The sequence below is a fragment of the Ambystoma mexicanum genome, chromosome 6p (genome assembly GCF_040938575.1).
Source record: "Ambystoma mexicanum isolate Mex_15411 chromosome 6p, UKY_AmexF1_1, whole genome shotgun sequence".
Lineage (NCBI taxonomy): Eukaryota > Metazoa > Chordata > Amphibia > Caudata > Ambystomatidae > Ambystoma > Ambystoma mexicanum.
Window position 1 is genome coordinate 1179561462 of NC_090935.1, and position 23048 is coordinate 1179584509.

Genomic DNA, 23048 nt, shown 5'->3' on the forward strand with positions numbered 1-23048 from the left:
CAATGATGGTGTTGGTGCAGTCTGAGGCTGCGTCTGTGATGCTCGTTGATGTGTGTGTGTGGCTGCACAATTTGGGCGTGGTAACTGTTCTACCCTCCTTGATAGCCCTGCTTCCCTTGCTCTTCCCACCCCTGTGACATTTCCCTGTTTCGGCATGCATGGGATATGTGCCCTATCTGTCCTCAGATCCAACACTGAGGTGGTTCTCTCACTTGCCATGGGAATTATCCCCCTTCCCCTCCTGGTGCTTGTTGCATTTGTTGTGTGCATCCCATAAATCCCCCATTCGGTGGTGTGATTGTGGACCAAAGCCTCTTCCCCTTTGGAAACCTCCCATCCCTCTGTAACTCTGTTGGTATACTCCCCATGTATTCTCCTCCCATGGGCAGTGTGTATTGTGGCATGGTGTTGTATGAGCCCTGTTGTTGGTGCTGAGGCTGATGTTGAGTTGTCATTGATTGTGTCTTTGAGTTATGGCTGGTTATTACTGCTCCCTCTAATGCTTACTTTGACAATTTACTTTGAACCGATTTTGCTTCATCTGCTTTTCTCTCTTCTGCCTTTTTTTATTTTCTCCTGCCATAGCCTTCAATGATGCACAATTGTGAGCTGCATTTCTGGACAACTTTCCACCTCCATCCCCACTAGCTTCTTCAAACTTTTCTGCACTTGTTCTGGTAATCCCTGTATCAAGATGTGATAAAAAGATTGCTATAGTTTTGTCCCATGGCTCCCGAGTTTCAAGGCGCCACAGCTCTTGAATCTCTTGGATGTAATTAACAGGGTCCTCATTGTCACACATCTTGCGTGACGTAATAGTTCCTATGTTTGACATGTCAGGTAATTGTGTCCGCAGTACTTGCCGCACCGCTGCCCTGCAGTTTGCAAATGGTTCCCCGTCATGTGCAGTATTTTGGATGGCCACCCCCGGGAACCCCACCCTCTTCCAAATATCCTCTGCATCACCCAAAATGGAAACCAGCAAGCCCTTCATGTCATCCAATTCCAGTTTGTGCACTGCAGTCAGCTTTTCCATTTCATATATCCACTTCCCTGCCCTGGCACTTAATGAGGGTAATCAGCACTTGACATTGTCTTTGTCTGTGTGTTTCCAGGGTATGTACTGTGGTTTCGCCCCTCCCCTTTCTAGCAAAGGCATTTGAGAATATGCTGCTGTTTCCTCTGGTGTCTGTCTGTATTGCCTAACTTCTTATCCCATTCCACTATGTCCCTTCGCTCTCTTTCCAACATGGCCACATGCTCCCTTCGTTCCTGTTCCCGAAGTTCTAATTCCTTTATTTCCTTCCTCCTCTCCCTATTCTCACGTTCGAGCTTCGCTTCCACGTCCCCTTTTTGCTGCTGCTCCTCCTCTCCCTGCACTGTTCTTCCACAGCACCCCTGTCCCAGTTCCAAGCTCTCTATCGCTTTCGTTGCTCCTTCGGCTGCTTCTGTGGTTGTTCCTTTTAACTTTAGAAGTATTTGTGCACCTATCAATTCCTCTGCCACTATTCCCTCGAATTCTGTCTTGGCATGCTGCAGCCCCTCCTCCTCAAGAACGAAGCTGTCGGCAGTGTGCGCTGTTCCTCTCTGTTTCTCATCCCTTGTGTATGGATGTGGTTTATACGTGGGGTTTCAATACCCCTGTGCTGCTTTTAGTTCTCTTAATGGGTATATACCCTGCTCCTCCTCCTCTGCCTCATCTGCATCATCTGGATCATTGTATATTGTGCTAAATTTTGCGTGAGGCAGAACAGAAATGACTGGCCCTTCCTCCTTCACCTCCCGCATGCTCCACATCCATGGCCTGTCCTCTTGGAACATCCGCCAAAGCTCGAATATGGATATGCGTTTGGTTATTTTCTTCCCCTTGTATGTAATTTGTAAATGTGTCAGCAATGATTGCAGCACGTCTTTGAAGAAACTGCCATGGTCTCACAATTTTGCATTCGGTATCCTTGGCCCACTGTACGCTATACTTTACTATTTTATCTTTATACTGGGGTAGTGTTTTACAGAGATGCTATATTGGTGTTACGGCCCCACTGTACCCAGGATACATCATGATTTTTTTTGTTTTACCTGACCTCTAGTCGAGCATTTTGATACTCTGCTGTCAAAGGGAGGGAAAAAATCACAATGCAATGGTTATCTCCTTCAATTGCTATGAGCCCCAGTGGCTTTGCACCTTATGGAGCGTACTCCACAGATAGCTCCACCTTCACCAACTCTGCCGTTCTCCAGTACCCCACCTCAATCCTGCGCATGCGTCTTCCATGCAGAGTGACTTGTTCACCTTTCTGCCAGCCCTATTCCACAATGCTAGCTCCTCACCATCACAACACACTGTCCTATGCATCAACCTATGTGTGACGTCAACAAAGTAAAGTTTGAACACGTGGATAGACAAGTCATACACAAAGACGACAATAACTTGCTGTTTTGGTCCCACAGAACAAGACGAAAGAAGAAGCCCTGCAAATTTCACAAGCCCTACAAATCTCACAAGTTCGCAGCTGTCTTCCCACCTCGTCGCGGTGGAGAATTCTCTTTTATCTTTTATGATTAACTGCACCCATTGCATCGCCTAACATGTGAAACGCCTCTCTCCAGGAGACTTAACCAGCTAATACATCTTCAGCAATCTAGAACAGCTTCAGCTAGTCCTTATGGGGATACCATCATCTATGCTTCAAGCTAAAATGCCTAATTCATAGGAATACCTTATATACATACTGCTAAAATCCAAGCCTATCAACTCTATAGTCCCTGTTCATCACAAGAACCTTTTACCTCGAGGGCCGAACGATGCCTAAACATAGAAAAGGGACTTCCACCTCTGCTCCAATTCCCTATTTGAGAAACACCTGCAATCAAGACCTTCTAGTACTACACAATACTTTGCAATGCAATAATACCTCCCTCCTCCCGCACACGTTGCACCCACCCCAACCACCTCGTTGTTGGTTACGTGGATGACTACTTAGATTCAGCGTTCGATGATGCTACTCGGCCTCTGGCTCCCTGTCAACCGCTCATCTCGCCCTTCTGGTCTGCATGGACACCTCGCCGACCGTGGGCGGGATCATTTCTCAAGGCGGCTTACGACGACCTATCTCTGGTTGCGCTGGCCAGTTGTCTCACAATTCCCGCAAGGGTCCTGCAGCCTTCCAGGCCAGACGGCTAAGGAGGCAGCTTCTGGCCGGGCTGCCGTCATAAACTATCTCCGCAGTGCCTCCAACTTGTTGGGGTGGACCGCCAGGCAGACAGAAATGTCTGCCAGGAGCCCGCAGGTGTGGAATGCGTGGAAGGCCTAACTCCTTCCCAGCCCAAATAAACGCAAGGTCCACACAAGTAGCAAGGTATAACTGGGGTTTATTACAGCCATTAAACCACAGGGAACATGTGCACGGCATCGATTCCGGGCACCACTCGATGAGCTCTGGCTCGCAGGCCAGTTTAGCTACAGTGAACTGTAGTGGGGTAACCAGGGTAAGGCACGCTGAGGCTTAGAAGGTTATAAAAATGTAGGGTATTGGTGTGGTGAATGTTGCGGTTGATATGGAACTTCTAGGTTATGTCAATCTAAATTTAAATAAGAATACAAACTGTTATTCCATCAACATGCGCTGTCACATAACACATAACAGTAAGTCCAATCAGGTCAAATATCCTTAGTATTTTATTCTGTGGTCAATACTATATTTGCCAACACATTTTTCAACCAGTTTGGTCTTTTTCAAGGCAAAGTTACAGATCTGTGTAGCACATTTTCAGTGGAAAGCGTATTTATGCATTCATTCATTCATGTCATGATCAAAAAGAAACCCAAATAATGTATTAGAAATGTTGAGATTATGAAAATGGCCAATAGTATAGAAACAAAGCCCATTACAGGAATATGTCATAGGCAAAATAATAGTATTTCCATAAATAAATTATAAGAAGCATGAATAAATTCATGGAGAGAGCGAGAAGGAGGGGAGGAAGAATGGGAGACAAAAAGAGACAAAAGAGATAAAAGTTGTAACACTAGTTGTTGAATGTATAATACAATACTGTCTGTCAACCTTGGCATATCAGTTCATGCTTATATCTCAATGAGCCGCAAAGTTAGTTCAAAATATTGGTGAAATGTGTCATCCACCACCACATTGCTGAAGCATGGCCTATAGTGAGTCAATGAGGTCAAATGACAACGAAATCTAATTGGCATGTCTTAAAATATCATGAATCCATCTTGACCTTGTTGATCAATTGATGAACACATTATAAGATTAAAACGAGTATTGGTTAACCATTATGTGCCTCCATATAGGGCCAGTGTGAAGGAGGATGAAGTAGGTTGGACCAATGCCAGTTTTAGGTACAGGTGGCGTCACAGTTTGCATCACATCCTGGCCCTTCTCCAAAAAACCTACCACCACTCGGGATAGGCTACTGAAAGGTAGTTCCCCTATAGGGTCCCATATAGGTGTGAGTTTATTGGAGCAGACCATGTCAGGTGTCAGGCTTGGACCATCCCCGAAAATTGTTACTCTAAAATTGTTACAGTGTGCGGACCCCATGATTGGTTGGCGATCCCGGCTACCCACCCCAGGTCCATGGATTTTCATTGGTTGGAATGCAGGCCCCCAAGCCTTAGACAAACTCTCAGCCTGCAAGACACCTGTTCACGCTACGTGTGCAATTGTGTCTGTAAGGTGCGACTATGTGTCAGCATCACTGCCGTGTGTGGACCATTATTGCCATGGACGCGCTCCGTTCCCAATGCAGAATTTTAACTATGCTTGTAACACATTTGTTGCGACCATTGTCTGGTTTGTGAGATGGGCCGCTCTTCCCAATCACCTGATCTTGGCACCTCATCAGCTTGGCCGGATCACGTGCTTGGAGACCATGTTTGTGAGCACAGGAGCTCTGAATTATTCTGTATTTTACAGGGACTGGGCCTCTCCTGTGGCTGGTGTTACTTTAGTTCAGGGTTAGGAATGTCACTTGGAACATTGCAACAAGTGGATTAATGTGTGCTGCAAAGATTCTGTGTCACGCTCACCTGATTCCCACGGAGGCGCAGGTCTGGCTTCGAGTGCTGATGCTTCTTCAATGGTGAAGCGCAGGACTCTGAAGATGGACTCTCTGGCTCACAGGAATATTCCCCTGTGCTTGAAAAGGGAGTATTACCTACTGACGGAATAATGCTCACGCCTCCCACTCCCTTCCAACCCTCCACGATACCCTTCCTCGATTCCCCGTGAAGTCTCACCTTAGGGTCTGGAAGGATGAGTTCTCCATCCTGCATCTGATGCAGGGGCGCGTTGAAACCCAGTTACTTCACTGGATGGAGGTTTGATGGGAGTTCAAATAAGCTTGACTATTCAGGTAAGGCGCTGTACGAGTTCTGTAGCAAGTTCAAAAGTTCAAGCCTTATAATAATGTTCATTGTCTTATTGCGGCAAGCGCTAACGCTTATGTCTTTTTCTCCTTAGGGGCCGGGGTTCGGAATGCCGGAGATATGGCGCCGACCCGAAGTGAAACGCGCAGTTCCAGTAAATGACAGGTAAGTTCTGGATGAGCGTTCGGGTAATGTCTTTGCATTCGCTCATTCAATGTCTTTGTCTTTTTTCCCCATAGGGGCCGGGGTCCGGAATGCCAGGAAGCGGCAGGACCCGAAATGAAATGGGAATGACCCAACAGGTAAGTCTTAGAAGGAAACTGAGCTTTTCCTATTCCCTTCCTTCTCTCACCTTGTGTTCTTGTCTTTTTCTCTCTAGGCTCTGGGAAGTAGCTGCAGATCCGAATGATCGCTGCTGAAGATGGAGGTGCCCAGGAAAGGTGAGTGAAATGCAGCGCTGCAGCGATCGAAGCGAAATGCTTTTAAAATGATGTCTTCCCTTTCAGGATTGTCGGTGTGATGTCTCTGTGATGCAGCTTTAGCAGGTAAGGTCTTCTTTCTCTCCAATTCTCTCTGAACAGGTGACCCAGGATGCTGACAGGCGTGGCTGAAGTCCAGATGCAGGAGCTGACACGGTGAGCGTCCAGCTGCGAGGAGCAGAACAACGCGAAGCGTGAGTTGCTGATCGGGCGTGGTTTAAATAGCTTTGGAAGAAGTTCCAGGTATGTATCCTTCCACCGATCAGGTATGTATCCTTCCCCGACCACACCCAGGGGAAAGTAGTTCCACAGGTAAAGTAGTTCCATTCAGGCCTCAAGAGGTCCTGGATGTAGCAGCATGGTCTGCATCAGGTAAGTGCACTTTAAAACACTTGAACACATGTCTAGCTTTATGAGCCTGGCGCCTAAGGCGCCAGGACAGGGGTCCAACATGAGCCTGGCGCCTAAGGCGCCAGGACTGTGTCCAAAGGGCCCCAGCTTGGGCCCGCTGGCACTTTCCTGGGGGAAATGATGCCTGCCTCTGGGGTTGCTGGATCGGACCTGGCTCCTTGGAGGTAGGCATCATGACAGTACCCCCCCTCAACACCCCTCCCAAGGTTGTTCCCTCCGGGGGTTTTGGCTTGTTCGGAAATCTCCGGTGGAACCTTTGGATTAATCGAGGTGCGTGAACATGGTTACTAGGCTCCCACGATCTCTCCAGAGGTCCATATCCCTTCCAGTCAACAAGATAGAAGAGTTTGGACTTTAACACCTTGGAGTCTAAAATGTCTTTAACTTCGAATTCTAATTCCCCTTCAATTTGAACTGGGTCTGGAGGCTTGGACAGTCGGGTCCCTGGTTGTACTGGCTTCAAAAGTGATGCATGAAAAACTGGATGAATACGCATGTTAGATGGTAAATCCAGTTTAAAGGCCACGGGATTGATTATAGCCTTGATGGGATAAGGTCCTATGAATCTGGGATTGAAGGTTCGCGGGCCCTTGAGGGGTAAATGTTTCGTTGCTAGCCATACCTGATCTCCTACTTGGTAAGGAGGAGTTTTACTTCGGTGCAAATCAGCGTTTTCTTTATACTTTTTCTTGGCTTGCTGTAAATGAGTTGCAGCTTCTTTGAAGGCTCGGGTTATTGTGGAATGCAGATGATTTACTGCAGGCATTTGCAGGGTCAGAGGTGGATCTAGATCAGAGGTCCGAGGATGGTGACCATACAAAGTATAAAAAGGAGTTTTTCCGGTTCCAGAATGCACTGAATTGTTGTATGCATATTCTGCGATCCAAAGGATGTCTTTCCAATTTAACTCGGATTGGTGTACATTGCACCGAAGATATTGCTCGAGAGTCTGATTGGTTCTCTCGGTTTGTCCGTCGGTCTGGGGGTGGTGGCTGGTGGATAGCCGCACATCTATTTGTGCTAGTTGGCAACACTTCTTCCAAAAATGGGAGATAAATTGACTTCCACGATCCGAGACTAATATGGAAGGGAAACCATGTATGCACACTATATTCTCCAGAAATTCCTTGGGCAAGGTGGAAGCTGAAGGCAAACCTTTTAAAGGGATAAAGTGGGCCATTTTGGAGAATAGATCCACAATTACAAGAATAGTGCTGTAACCAGCACAAGGAGGCAGGTCAGTTATAAAGTCCATTGACAAGGTGTGCCATGGTGCCGGTGGAATATCCAAGGGTTGAAGTAGGCCGGCTGGCCTTTTCTTTTGACCCTTGTTTTGGGCGCAAATTCCACAAGACAAAACAAAAGACTTTGTCTTTTCTCCAAGAAGGCCACCAGAAGTGGCGTTTGATTTTTTCCTCCGTTTTAGCGATACCAGGGTGTCCTTCCTTTAATGATTCATGATGATGGGCAATAACAAGTTCTTGCAATTCTTTGCTTGGCAGAAACAACTGCTCCTGGAAGTAGGGTAAATCATCCTTAACAGTGTAATGAGGACCCTTTTGACTCCATTCCAGTAAGGCTGAAGTGTCTAGAAGTTGTTTTACTTGCGTTTGGATGTCCTCAATAGTTTTCAATGAAGTTAGGCCTAAGATTCTTTGTTCAGGTATGATTGGCACAGGTTCTAAACTCGAATTGGGTTCTTCCATGCCAATCCGGGATATGGCGTCCGCTTTACCATTCTTGCAGCCCGGGCGATAGGTAATTACAAAATCAAATTCCGCAAAGAATAGAGCCCATCGGAGTTGTCGTGAAGATTGAGCTTTGGTCGTCTTTAAATACTGTAAATTTCTGTGGTCCGTAATTACGGAGATGGTGTGTCTTGCCCCGAGAAGGTAGTAACGCCAAGCCTTGAAAGCAGATTTAATAGCCAGTAACTCTTTGTCGGTAATTGCGTAGTTGATTTCAGGAGGAGAAAATTTCCTGGACCAAAAGGCCACTGGGTGTAGTTGGTTATTTTCTGGGTCTCTTTGCGACAGGACAGCTCCCATGGCCGAACTGGATGCGTCGGTTTCCACGATGTAAGGGAGATCTGGGTGCGGGTGCTTCAATATAGGTGCAAAGGTGTTTTTGGTTTTCAGGTCCTGAAAGGCTTGTTCGGCCTCAAGAGTCCATTCAAAGCATTTGTTTTTCTTTAAGAGAGCTGTAATGGGTTGGACTGTTCGGGAAAATTCCGGGATGAATCTTCGATAGAAATTGGCAAAGCCGAGCATGCTCTGAACTCCCTCCACCGAGCTAGGAGATGGCCCTTTGAGGATGGCGTCCACCTTTCGCGAGTCCATTCGGACTCCTTGAGGTGTCAGGATGAATCCGAGAAACTCCACTTCTGTGGTATGAAAAACGCATTTTTCGAGCTTTGCAAATAGTCTGTGCTGGCGCAATTTCTCAAGAACTGCCCTAACATGTTTTCTGTGATCGGATTCTGAAGAAGAGTACACCAGGATGTCGTCAATATAAACAATGACACAGATGTCGATAAGTTCCCGAAGAACATCATTCATAAAGTACTGAAAGGCGGCAGGTGCATTGCACAAACCGAAGGGCATTACCTGATATTCGAAGAGCCCAAATTTGGTGCGGAATGCAGTCTTCCATTCGTCGCCTTCTTTTATACGCACCAGGTGATAAGCTCCTTGGAGATCTAACTTGGTGTACACACAAGCATCTTTCACCTGGTCGATAAGCTGAGGGATCAGGGGCAGAGGATAACGATTCTTAATCGTTATTTGATTTAGGGCGCGATAGTCTATACATGTTCTAAGGTCGCACTCTTTTTTCGGCACAAAGAACAGAGCTGAGAAGACAGGAGACTTGGACGGGCGAATAAAACCATTGGCTAGGTACTGATCTAAATACTGACGCAAATGTAGGTTCTCAGGTTCCGTAAGAGCATAAATCCTACTACAAGGTAGTTGAGCATTGGGTACCAGATCGATTTGGCAATCATAAGACCGATGGGGAGGTAACGTGTTAGCCTGTTCTTTCTGAAAAACGTCTTGGAATTCTTGGTATTCTGACGGTAGCTGTACAGGGGTGGAAGTTGCTGAGGCTAAACCCATAACTGGATTTCTTGGGTAACAAGTTGGTTCACAATCAGGAAAACATATCTTCTTTGCTCGCCAGTCAATTCTGGGATTATGTGTTTCTAACCAAGGAATTCCAAGAATTACTTGAAATTGTGGGGCCTTGATCACATCAAACACGATTGCTTCCCTATGTCCATCCTGACCCACCAGTGTCGTTTCAACAGTGGAATGCGTTACAGGCCCTGAGGCTATTTCGGTTCCATCTACTGTAGTAATGACATCTTGGGTTACTTTCGGGCGGAGAGGGAGCTTAATCCTGGAAGCCAATTCACGGTCTATGTAATTTCCAATAGCTCCACTGTCGATGTATGCTTTTATAGCATGCAACAGCTGATGCTGTTTTGGGTCCACAACACCATAGGCATGACAAAATGCGAGGTCAAAGAGTTTGTTTTCAAGCTCGGCAAGCGGACCCCTACACTTGTCGGGCTAGGTCGTTTCCCGGATCAGGTGTCAATAAATCGTTATCAGTGGCTCCAACCACCTTTTTAGGTGGTTTAACCGGACAATTTCGAAGAAAGTGACCGGAAGTCCCGCAATACAGACAAAGTTGCATTTGCCGCCTTCTCTCTCGTTCCTTCTGCGTTAATGGTCCTTTAACACCGCCGATTTGCATAGGTTCGGATACGTCGGTACTCTTGGAGTTAGCGTGGGTTTTGATCGGTACTCGGGTTTCGTACTTGAACCGATCTGCTTTTCTATTTTGAAGTCTGTGATCAAGTTGAACCACCAAGTCTATGTAGTCAGCGCAGACCTGGGGTGGATCTACTATCTGACCTAGAACATCCTTAAGCTCTCCGCGCAGGCCTCGATGAAACAATGTGATCCTTTTGTTTTCTGGCCATCCAGTTTCCACAACCAGTCTATTAAAGGTGGCAACGTAGGACAGGAGATCCTGATTACCCTGTCGTAAGGATAGCAGTTCGTTATCAAGGGCCTGTCCTTGAGAGTGTCGAGCAAACAATCTTTCCATGCTGGCCTGGAAACCCTGAAAATTCTGGAGAATGGGATCATCCTGATTTACCAATGGAATAGACCAATCGGCAGCACTGCCACTGAGGTAAGATAGTATAAAGGCTACCTTGGTCTGGTCGTTAGGGAAGGCCCCGGGTCTGCATAGAAAGTGTAAACGACATTGGTTCATAAAGACGGCATATTTCTTGGGATCCTCCGCAAAACGTTCAGGCGGGGCCAAAGGCATGTGTCCAGGTAGATTGATTTGTACCGGGTTATTCAAACCCATTGATGTGGAAGTACCTCCGGAATTAGGTAAAGGAGTGTGCCCTTCCTGGGCCTGCAATAACCTTTTGGCCAGGTCATCTGTTCTTTCCTTGGATAGGATCAGTTCTCTTTTGAGAGCGTTAGTCTCCTGGCGGGCTGAGTGCACTTCTGCCCGTAATTCCCCCAAAAGCTGGGCCAGCTGATCTGTCTCGGAAGTCTCCATAGCGCCCGGGTGGGAAATTGTGGGTAGGCTTCGCGTTCTGTCACGCTCACCTGATTCCCACGGAGGCGCAGGTCTGGCTTCGAGTGCTGATGCTTCTTCAATGGTGAAGCGCAGGACTCTGAAGATGGACTCTCTGGCTCGCAGGAATATTCCCCTGTGCGTGAAAAGGGAGTATTACCTACTGACGGAATAATGCTCACGCCTCCCACTCCCTTCCAACCCTCCACGATACCCTTCCTCGATTCCCCATGAAGTCTCACCTTAGGGTCTGGAAGGATGAGTTCTCCATCCTGCTTCTGATGCAGGGGCGCTTTGAAACCCAGTTACTTCACTGGATTGAGGTTTGATGGGAGTTCAAATAAGCTTGACTATTCAGGTAAGGCGCTTTACGAGTTCTGTAGCAAGTTCAAAAGTTCAAGCCTTATAATAATGTTCATTGTCTTATTGCAGCAAGCGCTAACGCTTATGTCTTTTTCTCCTTAGGGGCTGGGGTTCGGAATGCCGGAGATATGGCGCCGACCCGAAGTGAAACGTGCAGTTCCAGTAAATGACAGGTAAGTTCTGGATGAGCGTTCGGGTAATGTCTTTGCATTCGCTCATTCAATGTCTTTGTCTTTTTTCCCCATAGGGGCCGGGGTCCGGAATGCCAGGAAGCGGCAGGACCCGAAATGAAATGGGAATGACCCAACAGGTAAGTCTTAGAAGGAAACTGAGCTTTTCCTATTCCCTTCCTTCTCTCACCTTGTGTTCTTGTCTTTTTCTCTCTAGGCTCTGGGAAGTGGCTGCGGATCCGAATGATCGCTGCTGAAGATGGAGGTGCCCAGGAAAGGTTAGTGAAATGCAGCGATCGAAGCAAAATGCTTTTAAAATGATGTCTTCCCTTTCAGGATTGTTGGTGTGATGTCTCCGTGATGCAGCTTTAGCAGGTAAGGTCTTCTTTCTCTCCAATTCTCTCTGAACAGGTGACCCAGGATGCTGACAGGCGTGGCTGAAGTCCAGATGCAGGAGCTGACACGGTGAGCGTCCAGCTGCGAGGAGCAGAACAACGCGAAGCGCGAGTTGCTGATCGGGCGTGGTTTAAATAGCTTTGGAAGAAGTTCCAGGTATGTATCCTTCCACCGATCAGGTATGTATCCTTCCCCGACCACACCCAGGGGAAAGTAGTTCCACAGGTAAAGTAGTTCCATTCAGGCCTCAAGAGGGCCTGGATGTAGCAGCATGGTCTGCATCAGGTAAGTGCACCTTAAAACACTTGAACACATGTCTAGCTTTATGAGCCTGGCGCCTAAGGCGCCAGGACAGGGGCCCGCTGGCACTTCCCTGGGGGAAATGATGCCTGCCTCTGGGGTTGCTGGGTCGGACCTGGCTCCTTGGAGGTAGGCATCATGACATTCTGCTTGCACAGTGTCTTGCATGGCTTCAGGTTTTCCTAAGGCAGCTATGGCCTACTACGATTTCCTAAGCCATGGTCTGGCTTCTACTGTATTCGTCTTCCATAGTGTCCATAAATTAGTATATTATTTCTGTCAGGTCTCTTGAGTGGAGAGTGCTCCTGCCATCCCATAGGATTAGTTGAGTGTAAGCATTTGCAAGCATTTATACATTTTCTTCTTGCTTATTGCTTTTCTGCGTTGCTGTGGCAAGCTAATGGCAAAATAATAAACGTGCAGATGGTATGTATAGGTCATTGTCCTCTAACACATAGGATTGTCCACAGATATTCTTTGTGTGGTTGGGTGTGTGAGTGTCCCGAATGTGCGGATAGCAGGTGTGCTTTGTGTCGATGTAGCTATGTCGTGGTGGTGTCTCTAGCGACGAGAGGCATTGCTTTTCAATGCTTTAGTCAATTCTGTCCATATAGCTGTATCCAGCTTTGTCTTGAGTTTCTTTGTCCACTCTGGGTAGTGTTCACACTGCTCCTGGGTTGTAGGATTTCTCGTGGTAGTTGTCCACTGGGAATTGGCATGAGCTCGTACAATCGGCAGCCATGTTGTTTTTGGTGCTTCTTTTGGTTGGAGGGTCCTCTGGGATGGGAGGCATATTCTGGCCTTTCCTCTTCAACAACTTATCCAGAACAGGACTGGGAGACTTGTCCTTGGCCTCAAGCCCAGGCATCGTATTTCTCCAGCTCTGAAATCTCTTCACTGGCTCCTGTGGCTGCAAGGATCAAAGTCAAGACCCTCCACATCGTCCACAAGGCTTTTTTTGGGCCTGGGACCACACTACCTCCAACGTACTCTTCCTAAACATCATCTTCTTGAGCTCTACGCTCATCCACCTCCAACTCTCAGAGGGTCAGACGCTTCTCCAAGCAGAGAGTGGGGGCAGATCTCTCGGCTGGAGCCTCTCTTTGGAACAGCCTCCCTGCCTCTCTCAAACTTGAGCAGAACCACCTTTGGTTCTGAAGCAACTCAAGACCTTCCTTTTCGCTTCCGCTTTCTCTATTCCTCTCCGCAGCTAATGTCCCTGACTGCTCTGCACACTGGTCACCTGTCTACCCTCTAAATTCGGGCCCAGGCTCCTGCATGTCCAGTTACCCTCGCACTGCCTCCTGGCTCTCCCTGCACTCTATGGTCTTTATCTGCAACCCTACAGTCCCTTCTCTCTGCACTTATGAGCCACCAACTGGCTGCACTTATTGAGTTATTTGCACTTCTACCTTCCCCTTCCCTCTGGCACTTCTCCAACCCTCTTCCACGCACTTGCATGATCTGAATGACACAAGGCCTAGTAAGATCATTGTCCTCCCTTTGTTCCCCCTCCTTGTCTTGCCGCGCCTAGAAACATTTGTGTACAGGTGCATTACAAATATCATATATCATATCAAAGCAAGTTTTAAAAGAATATATTCTGCTATTTGTGTACTGTTTACCATTGTTATAAGATTCAACGGTTCTCAAATGTTCTCTCCAAATGTGACTCCTTGTCGAATTGTGGATTACATTGTATCAAAAAGAAAACCGTTTCCTCTCTTTTGTTTCCACGTAGGGCCTAGGAACCGACGAGGATACCCTCAATGAAATTCTTGCAACGAGAACCAACAAAGAAATCCGGGAAATCAACAAGGTCTACAGAGAAGGTAATTGTTATTTTAACATGTGCTTATTTGGCTTCTGGAAGGTTCTCTGTAGCTAACTGGAGTAATGGCAGCCCTAGCTTTTAATCATTATGAAACATAAAGAAAACCTTGGCAAACCTGAGGACCAGATCGCATGAATGGCCTATACACCCCTATTGGTTTAAGTACTGATTCGTGCTCATGTACAGAAATGAATACAAAAGGCTAGAGAAAGATGATGTAAAATAACCTCTGCCCATAAAAAGCACACCAAAAGTGGCTAAATATAATTAAATATCATGTGGAATTTGATTAGCATTGGCATACTTCTGCAATGAGCGCTGTATATATTGTAAAGCAGCTAAATCTGATCACATAGTTAGCCAGCTTTGATAAAGTGGATGCACAGGATGGCGCAGTATAAAATTCTGTGTTCGTTTACAGTTATACTGTTATTTACCATCTGGTAACTATGAGTACTCTTATGAAAGACATACATTTGCTTCAGAATATGCTAGGCAAGTGGGTTGGAGAAAGAACATCATGAATGCTTAGGGACAAGGAAGAGAGGGAAGAGTTGAGATGTGCTTAATAAGGACTATAAATATTTAAAGACAGACAGTAAAATTGTAGTTTTTTTCTAACGCAGCATAGTCTCTTTCTTGCCTAAGTGAGGGGGTAGCTTCACATCACTGGACCTTTGGACTTTAGGACTTTTGTATTTCTAACCTGAATAGAGTGAGACCTTTTCTCCACTCTCTGATGTATTTTTCTGTGATTTGTCCTCTGTTTATTTTGACTTTGGAGTCTGACAAACTCCACAGGCATCATCTTTACATTATGCCACAGAGCACCTTCAGTGCAGTGGCACAGGGAAGTCTCTCAGATTTCCCAAAGGTTTAAATACCTTCTCTTGGTGAAACTGTTTCCAAGAGCAGTGAAGTGAAATTGACTTTACTTACATTGTGTTACGTTCTAGACCGAGCACACACTATCTTACCATAGGGTGCTGGAGGGGTTACTTAGTATCCCCTTTGTCTAGTTCCTCATGTACCATTTTTTATGTTACCCTTTCTACGATTAATGGCTGGTGGCAGTGGTTTACTTTTTCCTTCCATTGTGTGCTTTTACAGCGGCCTGCAATTGCAGCTGCAGTAAAGCACCCATGGGTTACCATTTCATCAAAATGCCCCTGGTGTTCTTTTTTCACCATTTCTTGTTGGAAAGGTAATTATTCAGATTTACTTTGCATGCCAAACCAGGTTTGGTTCCTCTGTTCCTTTTATCTTTCATGGGGTTCACTGGTGAAGCCTGCCTCTGGCTCCAACATGTGTGGTGGGGCAGGAAGCAAGGGAGGTGCCCAAAACTCCCTGCGCTTAGTGACCTTGGTTACAGGAATGAACCCAAAGGTGATTGGCAGGAGGGCTGTCCTTGGAGAACAGCCACCCTGCTGTGTGATTGACAGCTAGACTATGAATGAATGGGAGAAACCTGCATAAAAGGTGATGCTTTTTGCTTGGCAGGCAGAGTCGACCACTGGATGATGGAATCCAAAGAAGAACTTGGAAGAGACACTTGCTGCAACTCCTGGACTCTTGGTTTGCCCGGTGAAGCCTTGCTGTCATGCTGAAGCTCAGAATTCGCCTCAATTAGAGAAGATCTGCAAAGGACGTCTTCTCCCCTTGGGTTGGTGGGACCAATTGACCCCAAGACAAGCTTATCTGAATATCCTCTTGGACCTGGCTGTACTTCCACTGCTGCTGCAGGAAGCGAATTGCCAGGCAGAGGAACATCAGAATCAAGTGAGTGTCTTTAAGTCGGACCCGAGCTTCAGGAAGATCCTCCGGACTCCCATGAAGCAGGACTGACCAAGCCTGAGCCACCTCAACAGAGTGCTGGACCCAAGATGTGAGGAAAGTCCATAGTGATATCCGAGAACTGCTATTTGCGAAAGTCACAAGGAGTTGAAATTGCTAAGTGCCACTGATTTTTGAAGTTTGCCTATTGCTGTCACTGACCTTCCATTCGTAGTGCCGGAGCCCCCAGACATCCACCCTCTTGGCCCCATGACCGAGGCCCAGGAACAACAGGATCTGCAGTCTTACACAGGAACAGAAGCCAGCTGGAGCCAATTTCTTCTAACCAATTGTACTGTAAAACTAAGGGTACTTGCCTCTTGTTGTGCAGCCTTGCTAGCTCTCAGTTGAGACTTGTCTAGGTTGCTTTGCATTGTTGCTTGCAGCTTTGCCTCTCACAAGCCTCCCAGCTTGTGGCCCTACAGTGTTTTCATTTTTATACAAACATTTCTAAAACACTGTGCAAGACTTTATACCTACCTACAAGAAGTGCTTCAGCTCACCCAGATTTTTGCTCAACTAACATTGGCTGTCCTGGATCCCTGGAAGACTCTTCTTACCTCTGACTTTGTGCTTCACCTTTATGCCAGGAAAGGGTTAATTTACTTTGCATTGGAGGGTTCAAAAAGTACTTAGCCGCTTAAGACTTTTCGATGACCATTGTTTGATTCCCTCAACTTCTTCTTTTGACACTAATCTCAGTACTGCTTTAAATGTACTAGTGATATATTAATGTCCACAGTGTCCTAGATATTTAAGTCACCTCAGGGTGAAGTAAGAATCTGTGTGCCATCCCAAATGGGTATTTGCTGATTTAAAGATACTGAGAGTGTGTATTTTGAAGAATATTTTTGTGTTACTTATGTATTGCTCCCTTCTAAAGAAGGCTTATTCAACTCACTGTTAAATATATTAATAATTGTTAAATCAAGAAATCTTTGTCTCTACATGTTTATTTGGATTCTTGTCACTGTGAATCTCTGTGTAACAACCTTACTGCTCACATTGACCCCTCTTGAGGTAAGCCTGGCTTCTCAATCACTCTACCAACTTGTGTAGTACATGCTTATACCAAAGATTGGGTTAACTATTGCCAAGAGGACAAGGCTGGTGCAGTCTCCCACAGAGTACCGCATACAATCTTGCCTAAAAATCATGTGTCATATCTTTTGAAAGATAGACAATTGTGAGCAGTCTGCCTAAATTGATCACAAAGCAAAATCCTTCTAAACAAGACCACCAACATCACACAGATTACTTTCATTTGGCTAACTTCACTACGCCACCCTACCTCTACCACATTTGAAACACCGGAATACAGTTCAATACCAATCTATCTACCAATCTATCCTTCAGCCCCCACATCAATGCAGTGTCCAGCAAATGTCACTACCAATTACACTTGCTCAATTAAATGTGGAGATTTCATCATAAGGTTAGATGTATCTCGTCCAAAATCTACTATTCGAAGGTATGCTTGCCTTCCTAAGAAAGGCATTCTCAAATTTCAACTAATCAAAAAAAGAACAGTCTAAGGTTTAACAAAACAGTGCCATATCTCCAAGGGCCAGCTCACTATCCAGCAATCTGCTCATTTCAGGGATATGTTTGTTATCCGTAGAGTCTATAGGACGTACATCATAAATACCTCTGCAAGATGGTGTGCTTACTTCAACTGCAGAGGAGCAGAGGAACAAACAATCCGGATCTACAAAATTACGGAAACAACCCATCAAGTGGGACTAAGTTGTAGAGGGCAAATGCTGGCCTTCAAGAGTCCTAAACTCTCGAACAAGCTACTGAATCACGATAGAGCTGAATCTGATTGCTTTACATTTAGGATGTCACTAAAAGCAATACTTGTCTATCTAGTTTTCCCAGCCTGATGATCGTGGTTACACTTGTCCGACTATCTGAATATGGGCAATATGTTACTTTGGGTTTTCCGAAATGCATCATCCATGTCTGTTCTGAAGGCTACCCTTTTAAAACTAATGATTTCCTTTCTCTCTCTCTGTCCCTCTATATGTCACTGTCTCTTTCCATCTTTCTCTCTATTACGCTCTCTTTCTCTGTCTGTCTCTTTCTCTCTCTCTCCCCTCCCCTCTCTTCTCATTCCACTCGACTTCCCTATTTATACCCCAACCTCACACCCATCACAGACTACCCAAGTCCCTCTGGCTTTCCATGTGTTTTTTTCCAAAAACTCAAAAATTAATAAATGAATAATTAACATGGTGCTATGGTGATAGTTGCTGAGCTTGTCAAAAAAAAAATGGTGTCATTGAATTATTTGCCAAGATCCTAAAGTGATTTCACAGTGAGAACATATGTGGTGAAAATCTCTTTTGTTTCAATTATGCTCAAGTAGGCTGTTAATGGCTTTATGTTGCCCATGAGCCATTGCGACAGTTGCTGGGGTCGACATGAGAGTCTTGACTGCGATTGGAGATATTTCACCACAAAATGGTAGCAGCGAAAATGCATTTGGAAATTGATTTTCTAGCTTGTTATGCCCTCTGCTTGCAGGACCAAGTAGAGGTTAAAGTGCAAAATGTTTACATGTATGTACTTTAATTGAAATACCTACATACATAAGAAGGGGGAAATGTAACGCCAGGTTCATAGCACAGTCAAGTACTGGGATTCTGACTCTTGCAGTTTTTGCCAGAATTGAAATATCTTCTGTCTCAAACTCAGTTTTGTTTAATGACATATGCATCTGCATTATCAAGCAGACGTTAAACCTTTGCATGTTTAACTGCGCTGAGAGGAGAGTGTCACTGCTTGGTTCAATGAGTTAATGCAAAAACATGCAATTTGTAATCCTAGGTGTGTGCTTGTACATTGGTTTTGCTCTATAAATCTAGCCCGATTAGGACAATGCTTGCGTAAATAATTTAAGTCTGTGAGCTGAAGCCAGGAGTTGCTAACTCCACTTCCCATCAACCTGCTTATCATTGGGACTGGTTCCCCTCCTTCCAGAATACTCAGAGCCTCACCCTCTGGGTAACCCTGAGTATTATTCCTTTGGCCTCTTTGTCCGAGTCTTGTCCACATCCCACTTCCTCAGCCTGCTTTGGGTGACCATGTCCTGCATATGCCTTCCTATTCTCTTGGTTAGGCGCGTGCCCTCCACATTCTTCTTAATCATAGCCTCATTATCTCGTGTTACTTTCTATTTAGTCCCTCCTTTACCTCTGGATGTTACCACCTACTCCTTCTCTATGCCACCTTCACCTTCTGATGCCAACACATCCTTCCCCTCTGTATAACACATTCAGCTCCTTATGTTACCACTTCCTGCTGCCCTTGTCCCCCTTTTACCTCCAACATGCCCAACCCCTTCACCCTCCAGCACTCTTATCGCTTTTCAACACTCTCCAATACTCTCTAACTGCCTGCCATAACCACTACTCAGAGATCCCACACTGCTTGACTGGAGTTGCTGCTTCATTTAGGGCTCTGTTCTACCATCTTGGGATCTACTCTCCCCCCTCCCCCCACTTGTTACTGCTTTGCACTCTCTTGGAAATGACATAGGACTCATGTTTTCCCAGCATGTGATTTATCAACAGTAAACGCTATTGACAAGCTTTGTAACTCCTTGGATTGAGATAAAGCTGCTCAGCTGTCAATTGCAACTGTTTATCTTTGATGAGTGAATGCTCTTCAGGGAGGAAATAGACTAGTAAGAACGTATCACCCCTGTTTAAATCTTCAGTCCAACAGTAAAAATAAAAATGGACAGCAATTTTGTAGAAGGAACATGCTTCAGGATCTAGCAAATTGTCTCCCTGATGCTTTGAAATACAGCAGATTTCATTGCAACAGTAGCAGGGCAAACACAGCACATCTCATGTGTGTGAAGGTGATACGTCTGAAGTGAAGCTTTTGTTTTCCTTCTCTGGGATTTTGGGTCTGGTGAGAGAGGGCTTTGGGCTCTCTGTTAGGGACTGTGTATGCACAAGTTTTTCCTGTGACTGTCGCCTGCTATGTGACAGGACCCCGGGTTCCTCTTCATATCCCCACCACAATTATCTGCTGGCTTGGAGAGGCAATTAGCACCATGTATCGCTACTGTGGCTGGTCCCCAGAGCTTGGCAGGGGCCCTTATCACAGCGATCTTTGTGCGAATTGTAGGCCAGTGCTGTCTTTTCCCTCAGTAATAACCTCATGTATGTGCCTGTGTGCCTGAACCCTGTATCTAGCTGTCCCCCTTTGTATGTATGTGCCTGTGTTCCTGAACCCCGTATCTAGCTGCCCCCCCTGTTGTATGTATGTGCCTGAACCCTGTATCTAGCTGCCCCCTGTTGTATGTATGCGCCTGAACCCTGTATCTAGCTGTCCCCCCCGTTGTATGGGGGGACTGTGTGCGTGAACACCGTATCTAGCTGCCCCCCCTGTTGTATGTATGGACCTGAACCCTGTATCTAGCTGTCCCCCCGTTGTACGTGTGTGCCTGAACCCCATATCTAGCTGTCTCCCCTGTTGTATGTATGTGCCTGTGTGCTGAACCCCATATCTAGCTGTCCCCCCATGGTATGTATGTGCCTGTGTGCCTGAACCTCTTGTCTAGCTGCCCCCTCTGTTGTATGTATGTGCCCGTGTGTCTGAACCCCTTGTCTAGCTGTCCCCCCTGTGCCCACTTATCCTTGCTACATCTTTGCATTGCAGCTGCCCAGCAACATGGGGTTCGGCTCTTGAATGTGCCCACTTGATTTGAATTTCTGCATCTCTGTGTCGCAGCCTCCCTGCAACATGGAGTTAGGCTCCACGAATGTGCCCACTTGGACCCTACTGCACCTTGCGACGTATCTGCCTTGCATCATGGGGCTAGGCTACTCCATTGCGCCCGCCTGGACTCTTTTACACTCTTTGTATTACTTTCTGTTTGCTTCCTGCTGGAACCGAATTACAGTAACCACCTTCACTTTATTGCACTCTATGATGTAACCACTTCTTGTTCATCCTTTCCTGTGACCATAAGGACTGTAACCAATTTCTTAAGTAAACGCGCCTAGATACCTCTGGGTTTGGTGCACTATATAAATAAATAAATAAATAAGGAGATATTTCAACTTTGTTTATAAATAATCATATACACAGTAAAACGATTTTTGTTAGTAATTATAAAAAGAAATTCAGAGATTCCAAAAACCTAGGCTTGCTGTCCGCTACCTGGATTCGAACTGGGAAAGCAAAGCAAACGTAATAGTTTTGCTATTACACTTTTATGTAATATTAATATATTACATAAAAGTAATTCTGTTTTACAATATTTTGTAAAACGTTTTTGCGGGAGAGTAGTATAAGAGGTAATGGGGGTTCTGCACCGATTAAATAACCCTTTTTTTTTATAAATTAGATTTTTGGTACAGTTCCTATTAACGAAAATAAAAGTGCTGCATTTCGTAATGGAAGGGAGGAGTATAGGGGGAGTAACATACCTCTCCATTAATAACGTGGTCAGCATTGTTGTAGGAGGTTTGAGGATTACGAACATCAATGCGCACATCTTTATTTTTGTCACTAAATGTTTGGTCTTTCGAAATTATGAAATGTAATGCAACTTTAATTGAAATCAGGAAAAAACTTAATGAATTAACTGAAATTAATGCAGCAAATTGTTGAACTTCTTTTTTTATTAATACTTAAATGATGACATGCAGCCTTTAAAGGAAGAAAAGGATGCAACAAATTTGCAACAGTGTTGTACAAAATGCATGTCACGTAGCCATGTTCCTGTGGGAGGAAATGTAACCTGACGTTTGTGAATATAATCAGGGAACTTGCAGACTTCTTTTTTTCACTATGTGCCGCATTACGAGTTTGATGGTACTTTGGTGGTAAATCCATAGGATTACTGTCAAATTTGATTACCTTTACTGCCACTTCATCCAACAGATTTACCAATGTGGCATCAGAAGGTGAAAGTGGCATGGAGAAGGAGTAGGTGTTAACATTAATTGGTAAACAAGGGACTAAATAGGGGCTAATTATAGGAAATGAGGCTATGATTAAGAAGAATTGTGAAGGCATTCACCTAATTAAAGAGAATGGGAGGGAATGTGGAGGTCATGTTCACCCAAAGTAGGCTGAGGAAGTGGGATGTGGAACAAGACTTAGATAAAGAGGCCAAAGGAGTGATACTCGGGGTTAATCAGAGTGTGAGGCTCTAAGTATTGTGGAAGTGGTGGTAGGGCAGTGTTAAACCCATTTTCAGAGTCACTTGGAATCCATGGGGATTTCAGTAGAATTGCCACTGTGAATTAATTCTGTCTACGGTAATTCAACCAATGTTGCATTTTTTTTGGTGTAAATGGAGGATAGGAGGATTTACCTCCAGATTTTCGCTGGAGGTAAATCCTCCACCTTACACCAAACCTGTAGTATGGTGGTGCGGTAAGCCGTATTGCTGCGGTTTAAACCCGCACCACTGTACTTGTATTGAGACCCTATATAGTTATTAAAATTGAAGGTAGGATGTTCCTTTTCAGGGAGTGTGCAGTTGGATTATTTACAACCTGCAATCCCTGCAGATAGATTGACTGGTTACATTTTAAAATACCAAGGAAGTATCGCTATCAGCGCAGGGACGTCATTTCACCAAAATGCCGGGGGTAGTTGAAGTGACGGCACACGACCCTTGACCTCTGATGACGTCACAGGAAGTGATGTCATTTGACCCCACCCCAAAGTGGCCTCACGGGAAGCGATGGAACGCAACCTTTCACCCATTGACAAAACAGGAAGTGTCAACACATAGCATTGTTTGTAAGTACACTATGAAAAATATGGTTATGATATCACTTAAGTGATATCCATTTCATACAAGAGTGGATCACCATATTTATCGTTAATATCAACGTGTAAATGCCCATATTATCAAATTATTGTGAATGCAAGCAGACGTTCAAGGCCAAACGATAATGATGTGTTATTGTATAGCACTTACCCTTAAGCGCGTCATATAGAACAAATATACATACAGTATTGCCCAACCTGTCTTGGTACTCATTTATTAACCTCTGCAGGATAAAAGGCTGAGTTGACCTTGTCATGAGTCAAACCTGCAACCTGCAGATCACTCACCCATTTCAGCACTGAGCTATATTACCAGCCATAGCTATCAGAAAACCAGCCACTCCAGAAACAAAGAGCCACATTTTGCTGGCCACAGCCCAGGAGCCTGACATTTAAAAAAAATGGAGGTTGCAAGGGAGACCTCAGGGGTCGCTGGTGCGACCCCCTAAATGACATCC

The 23048-nt window shown here is 45.4% G+C and overlaps 1 protein-coding gene across 1 annotated transcript in view; it reads left to right on the forward strand.

The window, feature by feature from the left end:
• The window catches only part of LOC138510293 (annexin A1-like), a 271226-nt gene that overhangs the window by 183530 nt on the left and 64648 nt on the right, over positions 1-23048 (forward strand). Inside the window, exon 6 of the mRNA XM_069625824.1 lies at positions 13858-13948. Coding sequence (XP_069481925.1) covers positions 13858-13948 — 91 coding nt within the window. The remainder of the gene's footprint in view (positions 1-13857; positions 13949-23048) is intronic.